General features: G+C 45.0%; 1 protein-coding gene across 1 annotated transcript in view; it reads right to left on the bottom strand.

Moving 5' to 3' along the window:
* The window catches only part of bend5 (BEN domain containing 5), a 94,887-nt gene that overhangs the window by 63,471 nt on the left and 13,308 nt on the right, over positions 1 to 18,108 (bottom strand). Inside the window, exon 2 of the mRNA XM_072467415.1 lies at positions 6,303 to 6,442. Within this exon, the coding sequence (XP_072323516.1) occupies positions 6,303 to 6,442 (140 nt within the window). The remainder of the gene's footprint in view (positions 1 to 6,302; positions 6,443 to 18,108) is intronic.

Here is an 18,108-nt window from a genome sequence, read left to right on the forward strand (position 1 = left end):
AAAGCAGAAAAATACCAGCCTACATTTACTTTCTTCCATTTAGTGCATTTGAAACCGACATAAGAATTAGGAGGAGTAGGCCAATCGACGCCTCAAGTCTGCTCCACCTTTAAATATCATGGTTGATCTGATTGTAACCTCAACTTCTCATTTCCACCTCCCCTCATAACCTTTCACCTCCTTGCTTATCAAGAATCTATTTAGCTCTGCCTTAAAAATATTCAAAGACTCTTTTTCCATCACCTTTGGAGCAAGAGAGTTCCAAAGACTCACAACCCTCAGAAAAAAATTCCCCTCATCTCTGTACTAAAAGTATAGGACAAATATAAAATGTTGAAAATACTCAGCAGATCAATCATGAATTATGAAGAGATAGGGCAGCACGGTGGCGCAGTGGGTTAGCCCTACAACCTCACGGCGCCGAGGTCCCAGGTTCAATCCCGGCTCTGGGTCACTGTCTGTGTGGAGTTTGCACATTCTCCCCGTGTTTGCGTGGGTTTCGCCCCCACAACCCAAAGGTGTGCAGACTAGGTGAATTGGCCACGCTAAATTGTCCCTTAATTGAAAAAAATGAATTGGGTACACTAAATTTAAAAAAAAAGAATTATGAAGAGACATAAAGTTCATATTTTAGGTTGATGATCTTTCATCCCAACTATCGCTTCAGGTAAAACATCATCATCAACAAGAAACATTAACTGTTTTTTTCTCTCTCTCCACAGATATTGCCTGACCTGCTGAGTATTTCCAGTATTCTGTTCTCAATTCAAATTTCCAGCATTGGCAGTATTTGTTTTTGTAATCATATCTTATAAAATGTGTGCCAAAAATATTCTGGTTGACATTCATCGCCTAAAAATTGGAAATAGCAAATACACATGTTAAGAAAAGATACTAGGACTTCCAGTGGCGGCTACGAAGGAGTAGGTCGCACATTTGGTGGCTCCCGCTCGGGTCGGACCTTTGCCCCCGATTTTTTGTCAGACTTGATTCGGTAAATTGATGGTGGAGGTAATTGTGGAGTGGATTCCTACATCAGTGCATGGAGAGGCGGACTAGAAGTGCTCACAAAGGAAGAAATAGGCGAACCGAGAAGGTTTGGGCTGAAGCTGCAGCGGGAGAAAGCATGGCGGATGACCGGGGTCCTGGCTTGTCGACCCAGCGGTCGACAGAGCAGCTGATGCAGTTTATTCAGGAGGGCTTCACCAAGCAGAAGCAGGAATGCTTGGACCCGATTAAGGAATTGATTGCGCGGCTAGAACTTAGACTGGATGCCCAAGACCGGTCGATCCAGAAAGTAGAGAAGGCACTGACTGAGCAGGAGGAACATCAAACAGCGGTGGAGTCGGAGGTGGGGATGCTGAGAAAAGGCTCCTGGCGAAGGTGGAGGACCTAGCGAATAGGTCCCGCCAGCAGGTCTCCCGGAGGGGTCCGAAGGAGTGGACGCTGGGGCAGACAGAGCGGTTACTGGGGGATGGGACTTTCGAGAAGTTACTGGGGGATGGGACTTTCTCCCGACCCTTGGGAGGTGGACAGGGCTCACAGAGCGCTCGCGAGGAAGCCGTGAGTGGGGGACCCCTCCCGAGGGCAATGGTGGTGAGATTCCACATGTACTTGGACAAGGAGTGTATTTTACGGTGGGCCAGGCAGACACGGAGTTGTAAATGGGAGAATAGTGTCCTGCGGATCTAACAGGATCGGAGTGCGGGTGTAGCCAGGAGAAGAGCGGGGTTCAATCAGATAAAGTCGACCCTTTTCAAGACAAAGGTTAAGTTTGGACTGCTGTATCCGGCACGTCTTTGGGTCACGTATGAGGAGCAACATTTTTATTTTGAATCGCCCGAGGAAGCAATGGACTTCACTAGAAGGAAAGGACAGATGGCAGACTGAAGTCTTTGAACTTTGCTGCAGCATTCATGTTGAAAAAGTCTCTTGTTTTTTGGACGTTATCTGTAATGCCTTCTGTATTGATTTGGGGTTTGTTGCAGAGCTGAGCGAGTTAAAGTTTACATTTGCACTGATGGGGGATGGGGGTGTGTTTGTTAGATGTTGGATCTTCCTTTTGATCTTTTCTTTGTTTTTCGTGTTTTATTTTCGGGCAATTATGTTGGAATTGTTTTTCTTTTGCATATGTGTTCGAGCCGGGGGGGGGGGACACAAAATAGGTGGGAGAATGTCTGGCGCCATGGGTGGGGGTCATTAAGCTAGCTGGGTGGGCTAGCTCACGGAAGCGCAATGGGGGGTGAGCAGATGTTCTGCTTGTTGAAGGGGTTGGTTTACATAGTGCTGTTACTGGGGGTGAGGGGGGGGGAAATGTTCTGCTGACGGGGAGGGATTTTTGCCGTGGGACAGAAAGGAAGTCGGGGGCGGAGGCTGCCTGAGGGCGGGCCGGCGGATGCGTGGGGCGTGGGCTGGAGACTGGCCCAAGAAAGGGGGTGGCTGAACGGCGAAGGAGGGGAGGTGGCGATAAGCCCCCCCAACCAGGCTGATCACATGGAATGTGAGAGGGCTAAATGGGCCAGTTAAGAGGGCACGAGTGTTCGCGTATCTGAGGGGACTGAAGGCGGACGTGGTAATATTACAGGAGACGCACCTTACAGTAACGGATCAGATAAGATTAAGGAAGGGATGGGTCAGACAGGTTTTTCACTCGGGGCTGGAGTCTAAGACGAGGGGTCGCGATCCAGATTAATAAACGAGTGTTATTTGAGGCGGGAAGAATAGTTGCGGATGTGGGAGGCCGGTACATTGTGGTCAGTGGGAAGCTGGAGGGGCTGCCGGTGGTACTAGTGAATGTGTACTTGCCAAATTGGGATGATGTGGGGTTTATAAAGAGGATGTTGGGGAAGATCCTGGACCAGGATTCGCATAATTTGGTCATGGGAGGGGACTTTAACACAGTTATCGACCCTGGGCTAGACCGGTCGAGCTCAAGGACAGGCAGGGTGCCAGCAATGGCGAAGGAGCTAAAGGGGTTCATGGAGCAAATGGTCCGATATTGACCTCCTTTTACTCACATGTGCATAAATTGTACTCCCGGATTTACTTTTTGTATTTTGAACAGGGCTCTACTGACGAGGGTAGTGGACACGGGTATTCGCCGATCACAATCTCGGATGCCCCCAGAAGGTGGGGACGTGGAGGTAGTGGGCACAATGGACGCAGAGAAGGCATTTGATCGGGTGGAATGGGAATATCTGTGGGAGGTACTGGGGCAGTTTGAATTTGGGCGGGGCTTCATTGACTGGGTCACGCTGTTGTACCAGGCTCCTGGTGCAAGCGTACGGACGAACAAGTCAATATCGGACTATTTCAGGCTGCATCGGGAGACGAGACAGGGAGGCCCCCTCTCCCCACTGCTGTTCGCGTTGGCCATAGAGCCGCTGGCAATTGCGCTGAGAGCCTCAAGGTGCTGGAAGGACCTGGTCCGGTGGGGGGGTGGGGTGGGGTGGAACACAGTCTCGCTATATGCAGACAACCTGCTCCGATATGTTTCGGACCCACTAGAGGGGTGGAAGAAATTATGAGGATTCTGGGGGAAGTTTGGCCGGTTTTCGGGTTATAAACTGAATATGGGGAAAAGTGAGATGTTTGCGATCCAGGCAAGGGGACAGGAGAGGCGATTGGGGGAGCTGCCGTTTAGGGTGGTAGGGGGAAGCTTTCGATACCTAGGCATTCAGGTGGCGCGGGCTGCACAAGTTAAATTTGACCCGATTAGTGGATCAAATGAAGGACAATTTCCGAAGGTGGGACGCGATTCCATTGACAGGTGCTGGGAGGGTGCAGACAGTGAACATGACGGTCCTCCCGAGATTGCGGTCTGTGTTTCAGTGTCTCCCCATCTTTATTCCACGGTCCTTCTTTAATAAGGTGATCACTGGCTTTGTATGGGCGGGTAAGACCATGGGTGGTGGTGGTGGGGGGAGGGTCGGTATGGGAGCGTATGGAGGCGGCATCATGCAGGGGCACCAGTTTGGGGGCGTTGGTAACGGCGCCGCTGCCGTTCCTGCCGGCACAATACTCCACCAGCCCTGTGGTGGTGGCAGCCCTGAAGGTCTGGGGGCAATGGAGGAGGCATGTGGGAGCGGAGGGAGCATCGGTCTGGTCTCCAATCTATAATAATCATCGGTTTGCCCCAGGAAGGCTGGATGGAGGGTTCCAGAGATGGCAGAGAGCAGGGATTGAGAGGATGGGAGAGATGTTTATGGAAGGGAGCTTTTCTAGCCTGAGGGAGCTGGAGGAGAAATTTGGATTGGCATGGGGAAATGAATTTCGGTACCTGCAGGTGCAGGACGTCTTACGCAGGCAGGTCTCGACCTTCCCGCTCCTGCCGCTAAGGGGGATTCAGGACAGGGTAGTTTCCAGAATGTGGGAGAAGGGAGGGTTTCGGACATTTATAAGGAGCTTATGGGGTCAGAGGAGACGCAGACCGAGGAGATGAAATACAAATGGGAAGAGGAGTTAGGAGGAGAGGTAGAGGATGGTCTCTGGGCGGACGCGTTGAGTAGAGTTAACGTGTCCACAACATGTGCCAGGCTCAGCCTGATACAATTTAAGGTCATTCACCGGGCCCACATGACAGTGGCCCAGATGAGCAGGTTCTTTGGGGCAGAAGATAGGTGCGCATGGTGTGCGGGAGAGTCAGCGAACCATGTCCATATTCGGGCATGCCCGAAGCTTAGGGGATTCTGGCAGGGGTCTGCGGATATCATGTCCAAGATGTTAAAAACAAGAGTGGCACCGAGTCCAGAGGTGGCGATTTTCGGAAGACACGGGAATCCAGGAGAAAGAGGTAGACGTTCTAGCCTTTGCTTCCCCGGTAGCCCGCTTGGAGGGATCCAAAGCCGCCGAAGACAGAGAGCTGGCTAACTGACATGGCTTGTTTTCTGTTTGGAGAAAATCAAGTTCGCCTTGAGAGGGTCAATGTTATGGTTCGCCCAGAGATGGCAGCCATTTGTCGACTCCTTTGGGGAAAATTAACCGTCAGCAGAAGGGGGAGGGGGGGTTGGGTGTTAGCTTAATTTAGAGTAGGGGGTTAGTAAAGGTGGGACCTGTAAGGGTGGAAGACGGCTTTTGCACTATGTTTATATTTACATGTACATTGTTTATTTTGTTGTCGTTGCAAAACCATAAATACCTCAATAAAATATTTATTAAAAAAAAGAAAAGATAGTAGCACAAAGCGTGATACATTTACACTTAAACTAAGTCATGGGAGGAAGGAAACAAGAATGCTTGCAGAAATAGAATGCCTTTTTTGTCTTCAGGAAGCCTAACACTTATTTCAGTAGTGTTAGTGTGAAGAAATCTTAAGTATGCAGCAGTCTAGTCATTATCAACTCTACTCAGTTCCACCATCACCTTAAGTACTGGCAATACACTCAAGTTTCAGGGAACTTTGTTACCAAATGGCCTAATGACACGTGGCCACGTTAACGAGGTGCAAACAATTGCCTGAACTACACAAAACAGTTGCCATGCTTACTGCAGCTTACATGCTGCCCTTGTAATTGTCGCCAATGATAAAGATAAATGTTAGCTCTGGTGTGCATGATTTAGGCTGCAGACCAGGGTCGGTAGGGTGGGACTTAATGTTTTAAGTGAAGTCACTGCTGTTTTGTTCTATCCCAGTTTTTGCTGAGCTAGCTGATGTCAATCAGAGTGACAATAGTGGTGATGCAACTGGTCTCAGACTGGATGCTATTTCTGAATGTTTTTAGTGACCATGATCAGAATGTGTACGTTTATGGTGCTCAGTTCAGAACATTTTCAGCCACGGTACTCTATGATGAAACAACTTGTTGGCACATTGGTCAATTGGCTGAAGCTCTGTCGGATTACACCCCAAATTCATAGAATTTCATAGAATTTACAGTGCAGGAGGCCATTCAGCCCATCGAGTCTGCACCGGCTCTTGGAAAGAGCACCCTACCCAAGGTCAACACCTCCACCCTATCCTCATAACCCAGTAACCCCACCCAACCCTAAGGGCAATTTTGGACACTAAGGGCAATTTATCATGGCCAATCCACCTAACCTGCACATCTTTGGACTGTGGGAGGAAACCGGAGCACCCGGAGGAAACCCACGCACACACGGGGAGGATGTGCAGACTCCGCACAGACAGTGACCCAAGCCGGAATCGAACCTGGGACCCTGGAGCTGTGAAGCAATTGTGCTATCCACAATGCCACCGTGTTGGTCAACGTCTTCTGAAGGAGGGGGAAAAGGGAAGAAAATAGGAACAGAAAAGAGAAAAATAATTTTATAATGATATCAGATTCTCAAACATTATTCAATACCTGGATATTGTTGAACTGGTGTGGTTCCTCTTCAGTGCTGTCACCATCTTCTGATTCAGACACTTCAATGAAACTTTCAATTGTTTTTGGCACTTTGCATTTTTTCAGTTTTAAAAACTTCTCCAGTTCTTGTCTGCTATCTAAAGAAATTAAAAATTTAGTGAAGGAAGTTAAATAAAAATCAACAATTTTTACTGATGCCGTGTTTATCCTGTTTTAGTTGCTGTGAAATGAAGAGTCTAAAGTTCTTGTTCCTTTTCACCAAACACCATTTATTTCACTTCCACAGCCTCTGCACAAAACTCTTAACACACCAGCTGACAGAGGCCACCTGAAGCCCTTTTACATATCAGTGTCAATTAATGGATACTTAACATAAATGAGACAACTAATTGCAATGTCTCTTAACCCATTACTTAACATCCCGCCAGATGTTATTTGAAAATGTATAACTCTTCACTATATTTTAAAATTAATTATAAAAGCACTGCTGTTCATTGAAAATATCACTTGTATATTTTTAAAATTAAAAATCACTTACCAACTTTCAATTGTCAAAATTAAAATTCTATAATCTCCATAAAAATGGAGCAACATTAAGGTACTTAAGTGCAAACTTACACATTACTCTGAACATGGTGGAAAAACCGTTGTGAAGGGGATGGTACAGTGGTGCCTCACAGCGCAAGAGACCTGGGTACAATTCCAGCCTTGGGTCACTCTGTGTGGAGTTTGCACTTTCTCTCCGTGTCTGCGCGAGTTCCCGAGTGCTCCGGTTTTCTTCCACAGTCCAAAGACGTGCAGGTTAGGTGGATTGGCCATGCTAAATTGCCCTTCGTGTCCAAAGATGTGTAGGTTAGGTGGGGTTACGGGTGTGGGCCTAGGTAGGGTGCTCTGTCAGATGATCAGTGCATACTCAATGGGCTGATTGGCCTCTCCTGCACTGTAGGAATTCTATGGTTCTATGGCTTCAGAAAAATGCAGACTCTCGGAATGATTTGTGGATTTCAATTCTTTATAATTGTATTATTTTTATGTTCCTAATGCTCAAAACATTCTTATAGTGATTTGATTTCCTTTCAAATAATTTTGACAGAAAGAAGCTTTGCTGAAATATACGAAAAATTCTAAACACTTTTTTATTTTGTCAAATCTCTCACTCAAAAATGAAAAATAGATTACAACAATTATTTCTAGAATGATTTAAAAAATACTTTAAAAAAGGCATATTTTCTGCTGCGGTTATCACCCTCGGGAAGGTCGAGAGATTGAAAAAGTGTTCAAAATTATGAGGAATCTGGACAGAATAGAAAGAGAGAAACTGTTTCCAATGGCAAAAGAAAAGACACTGATTTAAAATCAGTGGTAGAAGAACCAAAGGCAGCTTAAAAAAACTCCTTTTGAGTGATAGGTGGGGTTGCCGTCCCACATATTCATCTAGATTGAGAGGTCTATAAATGCAAATTGTTGTATTTATGTAAAGCAGGATTACAAAGTGGCAACTCAAATGAAGAGCAATATGCTTAATGTACTTGATAGATGGAAAATTATCACAGAACTGTACATTTAGGATGCACAGTTATGTGACAAAAATAATCCTTATTTGATATGCAATTACATGGAAAAATATGCAATTACATGAGAAAATAAAGTTTACCAACCAAAAGCCAAGAAGTCTAAGATCAGCCTGTATGGGCCGTCAAAAAATGCTTCTGAGTAAAACTGGTGCTGCCTGCAAGCTTACACATTGAAGAGATAAAATGGGATTCCATGGATTGAAGTTAGTTTTACCAGAGTTGCATTTAAAAGATTCTAAAAGATCTCTCAAGAGTCTGTACATAATAAATATCCTCAGTAGCTGATATATTGTTTGGATTTAGCTGTAGTGGTAATGACGGCCAATCAGTCTTTGCCATCAGCACTCCAATGGTGATACCCCACATGTGCAGAAATTTTGAAGTTGCTGTCACTGAGTCTACATCCCTCCATAGGTTGAGCTGTAAAGGCTCCCATATACTGCTAGCTCCATCATAACCATAACTTAGTGGAAACATCCACTTCAATGCTCTTAGTTTCGCTGTAAAAATCCTTGCAAAAGTAACACCTTGTTGAATGAAGTTTAATTGGATTTTTAAATTGTGTACACCACTAAAGCTAGATACACTGAATGCCTCAAGGCCCTCGTAAAGCTCAGTTGTTTGTGGTTTGCCCAATTTCGGCATAATGTAAATTCTACAGAATTATAAAATATTTAATGATACGCATTTTAAAGTTAGAAGTGGTTTTAATTATTTTAACTTCCTGGGTAACTTTCACTGGAAGGAATCATAGAACATAGAACATAGAACAATACAGCGCAGTACAGGCCCTTCGGCCCACGATGTTGCACCGAAACAAAAGCCATCTAACCTACACTATGCCATTATCATCCATATGTTTATCCAATAAACTTTTAAATGCCCTCAATGTTGGCGAGTTCACTACTGTAGCAGGTAGGGCATTCCACGGCCTCACTACTCTTTGCGTAAAGAACCTACCTCTGACCTCTGTCCTATATCTATTATCCCTCAGTTTAAAGTTATGTCCCCTCGTGCCAGCCATATCCATCCGCGGGAGAAGGCTCTCACTGTCCACCCTATCCAACCCCCTGATCATTTTGTATGCCTCTATTAAGTCTCCTCTTAACCTTCTTCTCTCCAACGAAAACAACCTCAAGTCCGTCAGCCTTTCCTCATAAGATTTTCCCTCCATACCAGGCAACATCCTGGTAAATCTCCTCTGCACCCGCTCCAAAGCCTCCACGTCCTTCCTATAATGCGGTGACCAGAACTGTACGCAATACTCCAAATGCGGCCGGACCAGAGTTCTGTACAGCTGCAACATGACCTCCCGACTCCGGAACTCAATCCCTCTACCAATAAAGGCCAACACTCCATAGGCCTTCTTCACAACCCTATCAACCTGGGTGGCAACTTTCAGGGATCTATGTACATGGACACCTAGATCCCTCTGCTCAGCCACACTTTCAAGAACTTTACCATTAGCCAAATATTCCGCATTCCTGTTATTCCTTCCAAAGTGAATCACCTCACACTTCTCTACATTAAACTCCATTTGCCACCTCTCAGCCCAGCTCTGCAGCTTATCTATATCCCTCTGTAACCTGCTACATCCTTCCACACTATCGACAACACCACCGACTTTAGTATCGTCTGCAAATTTACTCACCCACCCTTCTGCGCCTTCCTCTAGGTCATTGATAAAAATGACAAACAGCAACGGCCCCAGAACAGATCCTTGTGGTACTCCACTTGTGACTGTACTCCATTCTGAACATTTCCCATCAACCACCACCCTCTGTCTTCTTTCAGCTAGCCAATTCTGATCCACATCTCTAAATCACCCTCAATCCCCAGCCTCCGTATTTTTTGCAATAGCCTACCGTGGGGAACCTTATCAAACGCTTTGCTGAAATCCATATACACATCAACTGCTCTACCCTCGTCTACCTGTTCAGTCACCTTCTCAAAGAACTCAATAAGGTTTGTGAGGCATGACCTACCCTTCACAAAGCCATGCTGACTATCCCTGATCATATTATTCCTATCTAGATGATTATAAATCTTGTCCCTTATAATCCCCTCCAAGACTTTACCCACTACAGACGTGAGGCTCACCGGTCTATAGTTGCCGGGGTTGTCTCTGCTCCCCTTTTTGAACAAAGGGACCACATTTGCTGTCCTCCAGTCCTCTGGCACTATTCCTGTAGCCAATGATGACATAAAAATCAAAGCCAAAGGTCCAGCAATCTCTTCCCTGGCCTCCCATAGAATCCTAGGATAAATCCTATCAGGTCCCGGGGACTTATCTATTTTCAGCCTGTCCAGAATTGCCAACACCTCTTCCCTACGTACCTCAATGCCATCTATTCTATTAGCCTGGGGCTCAGCATTCTCCTCCACAACATTATCTTTTTCCTGAGTGAATACTGACGAAAAATATTCATTTAGTATCTCGCCTATCTCTTCAGACTCCACACACAATTTCCCATCCCTGTCCTTGACTGGTCCTACTCTTTCCCTAGTCATTCGCTTATTCCTGACATACCTATAGAAAGCTTTTGGGTTTTCCTTGATCCTTCCTGCCAAATACTTCTCATGTCCCCTCCTTGCTCGTCTTAGCTCTCTCTTTAGATCCTTCCTCGCTACCTTGTAACTATCCATCGCCCCAACCGAAACTTCACACTTCATCTTCACATAGGCCTTCTTCTTCCTCTTAACAAGAGATTCCACTTCCTTGGTAAACCACGGTTCCCTCGCTCGACGCCTTCCTCCCTGTCTGACCGGTACATACTTATCAAGAACACGCAGTAGCTGATCCTTGAACAAGCCCCACTTATCCAGTGTGCCCAACACTTGCAGCCTACTTCTCCACCTTATCCCCCCCAAGTCACGTCTAATGGCATCATAATTGCCCTTCCCCCAGCTATAACTCTTGCCCTGCGGTGTATACTTATCCCTTTCCATCATTAACGTAAACGTCACCGAATTGTGGTCACTGTCCCCAAAGTGCTCTCCTACCTCCAAATCCAACACCTGGCCTGGTTCATTACCCAAAACCAAATCCAACGTGGCCTCGCCTCTTGTTGGCCTGTCAACATATTGTTTCAGGAAACCCTCCTGCACACACTGTACAAAAAACGACCCATCTATTGTACTCGAACTATATATTTTCCAGTCAATATTTGAAAAGTTAAAGTCTCCCATAATAACTACCCTGTTACTTTCGCTCATATCCAGAATCATCTTCGCCATCCTTTCCTCTACATCCCTAGAACTATTAGGAGGCCTATAAAAAACTCCCAACAGGGTGACCTCTCCTTTCCTGTTTCTAACTTCAGCCAATACTACCTCGGAAGAAGAGTCCCCATCTAGCATCCTCTCCGCCACCGTAATACTGCTCTTGACTAGCAGCGCCACACCTCCCCCTCTTTTGCCTCCTTCTCTGAGCTTACTAAAACACCTAAACCCCGGAACCTGCAACATCCATTCCATCCAATCATGCGAAGTTTGGCATTTAAATCGCAGTTTCTGATGGTTTCGATTACAGGGCTATTGCATAAGACCTTAGTGACAGCTCTGCCCCATTTTTGGGCTAACCTCCTGGTAAATTTCTCCTCTTTATCCGAGCTAGCTGAAAGCATTACTGTTAACCCTGGACCAACTTAAACTACATGCAGAGGCATTAAACAATGAGCTTGCAAAATTAGGCGTCTCTGTGGAATCTGTAACAATGCCTATATTATGTATTCAAGGTGGTGTCACAACAGTTGTTCTGGGGCATCGGATGAAACAGAGTCACATCATATTACCTATACAGATGCGACATGGCGATGCTATTTTTGTGACAGTTTGAATACATGGACTGTTGGATTCAATGAATTTGATTGCTTTTCACCCACCTACAAGCCAAATATCCCACCAACCAAGATACATGCAAGGAAAGTTACATCAGTAAAGTTAAAATTAAAAGATAAGGGGGCAGCATGGTGGCAGTGGTTAGCACTACTGCCTCACAGCACCAGGTTTGACCCCAGCCCCTCCTGGGTCACTGTCCATGTGGAGTTTGCACACTCTCCGGTGTCTGCAAGGGTCTCACCCCACACAACCCAAAGATGTGTGGGATAGATGGATTGGAGATCTAAATTGCCCCTTAATTGGAAAAAAAATTGGGTACTCGAAAAAAATTTTAAAGTATAAAAAAAAGAGAAATGATGAGTGGGTGAACGCAAGTCAATCCAAAATGAAGCAACGAAGGTAGCATAAGCTAAAAGACAAGTTATCCCACAAAGACTCAAGCGGATGATCACTTCTACCCAGAATGGCCGACGGTCACTTACCCCAGAATGGGGCCTGACAGATCTCATCAAAGCAGCTTGTGTAACAAGTGGCGATCACGCACTCCTCCCCTCCACCACCAACATATACACCTGTAGCCACTTAAAATGGCCAACTCCCAATTCAAAATGGCGAACGGCAAAGACTGATGGGAAAGTCAGCCAACAGGACAAAAACCAGCAGCTGCAGGTTGGCTGTGTATTTACCTCTGGAAAGGCCAGACAAGATCGATACCAGCAACCATCAGCATAACAAAACACCAGCCATCTGCATACTAATGAGCAATCCCCGGGAACAATAAGCAACATTTAGACACACAAAGCAAAACCAGACTCTTGGGCGCCAGCAGAAACCTACACAAAAGGAGGCCACCTCAAGACCGCCCATCGATCAGGGAACCGCTCCAGCATTGGAGAAAATCGAACCAAGTGATTGAGACAAAGTCCAATCACTTGGGACCAGGTACAGGGTCCGCCCCGAAAGGCTGAAAGTCCCTGGGAACTATAAGAATTGAGCCCCAAGTTCAAATCGCTCTCTCTTCACTCTTCAGCAGCCGATCGAACCTGTAAGTCTTACTTCAACACTCGCTACGAGATAGGCGCTCCTAGCTACCAACCTGTACCAACTTCGAATCCCGCAGGCTCAGAACCTGAACGAAAGGCCATTTGTTCCCCTGACCTGGTGGGCCAGTTCCAAGTTAAGTATAGGCCTGTTAGTTGTAGAAGTAGCTTAGATGTAGAATTTGTGCAGGAGTAGCGATTACTTGTATAATAAATGTGCTTTGATTTAAATCTTACTAATCGGTGTATTGGATTATTGATCATTACTCGGACTTGAACCACGTGGCAGTATCATAAAGATACCTGGCGACTCAAGAGCAAAGGTGATAAAACAGAGCAATTAAACTAAGGCAAAGTTAGCAACCCCCCCCCCCCAAACTGTCATGGTCTTACATGTTTCAATATTGACACAGTTTCACTGTGGCACTTCCCTTGGCATTTTCCGGTGCAGTGGTGCCTTTACACAATACTCAATCAACATTGCTGAGCATCCCAAAACCAAGACAAAAACCAAAACATAGGAAAAACCAGAAGCACTCAACTGAAGTTACTTATCAGCCAAGGAAACTTGCTGTTATCATAAGAGCTGAATCCAAACATGAGGAAAATATTCACACTGCAGAAATGTTTCCATAAAGTTTCACAGTATATCGTAAGGATAGCACTAAAGGTGGATGTGTCTTTAATTCCCAGTTTTGCAAGACATGATTTGTCCTCAATCATAGAATGCACAGTGCAGGAGGCCATTCGGCCCATCATATCTGCACCGGCCCTTGGAAAGAGCACCCCACTTAAGCCCACACCCCATCCCCGTAACCCAGCAACCCCTTTGGACACTAAGGGCAATTTAGCATGGCCAATCCACCTAACCTGCAAATCTTTGGACTGTGGGAGGAAACTGGAGCACAAGAGAAAACCCACGCTCACGAGAACCTGCAGACTCCGCACAGCCAGAGGCCCAAGTCGGAATCGAACCTGGGGCTCTGGAGCTGTGAAGCCAACAGTGCTAACCACTGTGCTACCGTGCCGCCCCTAACACAGAGTTAGTATGGTGTCAATTGACCCTCCAGAGCGGTGACTTCTTTGCTGGAACTTGAAATCTAGCAGCCCCAAGGTTTCACTAATGACCTAGATGAAAGCCTAATAGCACTTTATAATGCAACATTGTTACCCTCGATCATTTTAAGTGGGCATTTTAATGCTCCAATCTTACCATAGAACCCCTGCAGTGCAGAAAGAGGCCATTCGGCCCATCAAGTCTGCACTGACCACCTTCCTTCCTTCCACTGATCTTCCTTGGAATCAAGACATCTTCCAATGTACAACAAATCCACTTCAGGAAAAGCCATAATTATAGTATTAGTATAATACAACCCACGGTGGCGCAGTGGGTTAGCCCTGATGCCTCACGGCGCCGAGGTCCCAGGTTCGATCCCGGCTTGGGTCACTGTCAGTGCGGAGTCTGCACGTTCTCCCCGTGTCTGCGTGAGTTTCCTCCGGGTGCTCACGTTTCCTCCCACAGTCCAAAGACGTGCAGGTTAGGTGGATTGGCCATGCTAAATTGTCCTTCGTGTCCAAAAAAAAAAATTAGGAGGGGTTATTGGGTTACGGGGATAGGGTGGAAGTGAGGGCTTAAGTGGGTCAGTGCAGACTCGATTGGCCGAATGGCCTCCTTCTGCACTGTATGTTCTATGTTCCAAGATATGTTCCAAGATGATCGTCTTGTCACACAAGCTGCTTTGATGAGATCTGTCAGGCTATTTTCTGGGAAAAGTTACCACTCAGCAGTATTGAATGAGTTTTGCACCGAAAATCAGCAAAGATAGTGCTGCAGTGTAAGTGCATCAATATTGATGCCTTTAAGAGCCAAGCTGCACAGATGTCAAAATAGTTTCTCAACAACATTCCTGAGACCAACTCTGTGGACAAGAAATGGAAGATTTCATAGATTTCATAGAATTTACAGTGCAGAAGGAGGCCATTCGGCCCATCGAGTCTGCACCAGCTCTTCGAAAGAGCACCCTACCCAACCCCACAGTTCCACCCTATCTCCATAATCCAACACTAGGGGCAATTTTAGACACTAAGGGGCAATTCATCATGGCCAATCCACCTAACCTGCACATCTTTGGACTGTGGGAGGAAACCGGAGCACCCGGAGGAAACCCACGCACACACGGGGAGAACGTGCAGACTCCGCACAGACAGTGACCCAAGCCAGGAATCGAACCTGGGACCCTGGAGCTGTGAAGCAATTGTGCTAACCACTATGCTACCGTGCTGCCCTGCTGTTTGCTAAAATGTTTGCCAAATATGTAAATCACCTTATAATTTCACATATTCCTCACAAAATCTACTCTAGAAAGAGGAGTCCAAGGTTTCAAACCATTATCAAAAAGAAAATCTGCAAGAAGGTGAAATGACAATCTTTCAAAGAAAGGTTAAGTTTGAACAATGCCACACTGTGGAAAATATGAATAAAGCAAATTACTGCGGGTGCTGGAATCTGAAACGAAAGAGAAAATGCTGGACAATCTCAGCAGGTCTGGCAGCATCTGTAGGGAGAGAAAAGAGTTAACGTTTCGAGTCCGATGAAATTTGACAGTCATTGCACTCGAAACTTTAGCTCTTTTCTCTCCCGACAGGTGCTGCCAGACCTGCTGAGATTGTCCAGCATTTTCTCTTTCGTTTGTGGAAAATCTGACAAAGCCAGCAGAAATACGAAATGGAATTGGTCAGGACAGAAAACGCCAGCAAACCTTGGGAGGTACATTAAATCAAAAAGGATAACACTGGAATTCCAATCTTATAAGTAGGGAATAAGTTACTATTGAATGACAAAGAAAAAGCTGAAGCTCTAAGCTCAAAGTTTCAGTGACTTTGAGGAAGGAATTAGCCCCTGAATACAAATCTGTAGTACAAAAGCAGCCTTACAAGAACATACCTGATGTTATAATTAATTACAAACAAAAAAAGGTGTTGAGAAACTTCTACATAACATTGGTCCATCCAAAGCTTGTGATCCTGATGACATTCCAAACCACACACTTAAAATTGCAGCAAGTGAGTTTGCACCAATGTTACAGTACATTGTTTAACAATCCATAAACAAAGGAGCACTACCAGTTGACTGGTTAAGGGCTAGCATTTCTCCAATTTACAAGAGCCTGCCAATGATCCAAAGTACTAACCTATAGTGTTTACTAATATTTGATATAAATTACTTGGAATACATCATTGATAGTCAGCTAATGAGAAATCCTGAAGGGTGATCTTATAGATGGTTACCAGGCCTTTCACAAAGCCAGATCAACATAAAACACAACACTTTGTTAGCATCCACAATTTGGCCTTGACAATCACACCACCACATATCTAACTATTTTAGGTGTTTCCAAGACTTTTGACCATGTACCACGCACAAAGCTAGTGGATAAACTAGATCATTACGGAGTCCAAAGAAATACTAAGCAATGGATAAGAACATTTCTTACTAAATGGCAATAACGAGTCACTTGCTGTGGAAGCCTCAAACTGGAACACACGAATTAGAAGTAAGCCACTTGGCCACTGCTATGAAAATATGGAAAGATGTGTCATTTGAAACATGGAAGTCTGGCAATATCTGGTCTGAGAGAAACATGAGAGGATACAGGGAAAGATCCCACAAAGGGTTAACAGCAGCTGCCAGGGAAGGATTGTAAAATGCAGATAGCCTTGGTCAAGCAGGCTTAGCAAACAAGACAAACAGGATTTTGAATGAAGCCAAAAACAATGGCTCACACCTTCATTGAAAGTAACTATCTTAGTAAGGATCTGGAAAAGAATGGATGAGGTTCAGTTGAATTTTGTGATAATTCTAGGTGTGAAAAGTTGCTAATACCAGGTTTATCAGTCTACGAGAAACATAATTCAAAGCCAAAATCAAAGTCAAAATTGAGCGGAGGACACAATTGGAAAATAAAACTATAGAAATGACAGGAATTAAAAGTAACACTTCCTGAAGTCAAAGCATTTTGAACATCACAAAGGAAACAAGGAAACAATGTAATCAGATCTATGAGATGAAGTCATGTCAAAATCAATATTTAGTTGGATTAAAAGGTTTAGATCAGATACTTTTTACAATCAGTGAAAAAATGTTACTTTACAATAACGTCATAAAAACATAATTGTTAGAAAGAGAATATAAACCGAGAGACCAGGGCAGGAACTACCAGAACGAGAACCAGAAGCAGAACTCGGAGAGAGAGAGGTGAGAAGCAGAGCCAGATTACACTCAGCTCGGTCCTGGGAAAGGGACAGGGCAAAGCAGCCGAGCTAAAATAGCTAATACATCTAAGGAAGACTTGAATTTAAAGAGTAGTCAGAGTCAGCTCAGAGACAGCTCTCATAGCTCGGTACATGGGAAAGATAGGACACAGCAACCGAGCTCATCAGCGAATACATCTAAAGAAGACCAGACTTTAAAGAAGACTGATTGTCAAGTTGGGCCTGAAGGTCCCTTCAACCAATCAGAAGGATCCAGAAGCAAGATCTTTTTACTTTTCTGTAAAGACAGTGATTGCATCTTTTAAAAAGAGAAAAAAATAGATATATAATAATAAAATAACTTAAAAGTTTTAACCTGAAACAGTGGTTATTAGTCTACTTTACTTACTTAGCAATGCGGGACCCAGAATCGATGCTATTAAGTGGTAAGTAGATGAAATCTTCGGTGAAGGTATGGGTTATACCGGGGGATAACTTGAAAATATAGTTTGACCTGAATAGCACCCACTGAAGCTTGCATCGGAGTCGGGGAGTGAGAATCCCTGATCACCATTTAGAATGTCGGCCCTTTTTGGTATAGGGGGACTTCTAAGGATAGTGGTGAGTTTTCAAAAACACCACTCAAACATACTCTGCCACCCAATGAAGCCATGGCTAATCTGATTGTAACCTCCATTCCCACCAACCCAGAGAACCTTTCACCCCTTGTTTATCAAGAATCAATCTACCTCTGCCTTAAAAATATTAAAGACTGTTTCAACTGCACTTTGAGGAGAGTTCCAAAGACACTCACCCTTCAGAGAAAAAAATATCTTCATCTTGCTCTTAACTGGGAAATCACACATGATGAAAACAGTGATCCTGAGTCTGTCTTATAGAATCCCTACAGGGCAGAAGAAAGCCATTTGGCCCATCAAGTCTGCACTGACCTTCCAAAATAGCACACATACCTCCTAACCTGCACATCTTTGGGCATTAAGGGACATTTGTTTTTAGCATGGCCAATCCGCCTAACCTACACATAGAACAGTACAGCACAGAACAGGCCCTTCGGCCCTCGATTTTGTGCCGAGCTTT

The sequence above is a fragment of the Scyliorhinus torazame genome, chromosome 11 (genome assembly GCF_047496885.1).
Source record: "Scyliorhinus torazame isolate Kashiwa2021f chromosome 11, sScyTor2.1, whole genome shotgun sequence".
Taxonomy (NCBI): domain Eukaryota; kingdom Metazoa; phylum Chordata; class Chondrichthyes; order Carcharhiniformes; family Scyliorhinidae; genus Scyliorhinus; species Scyliorhinus torazame.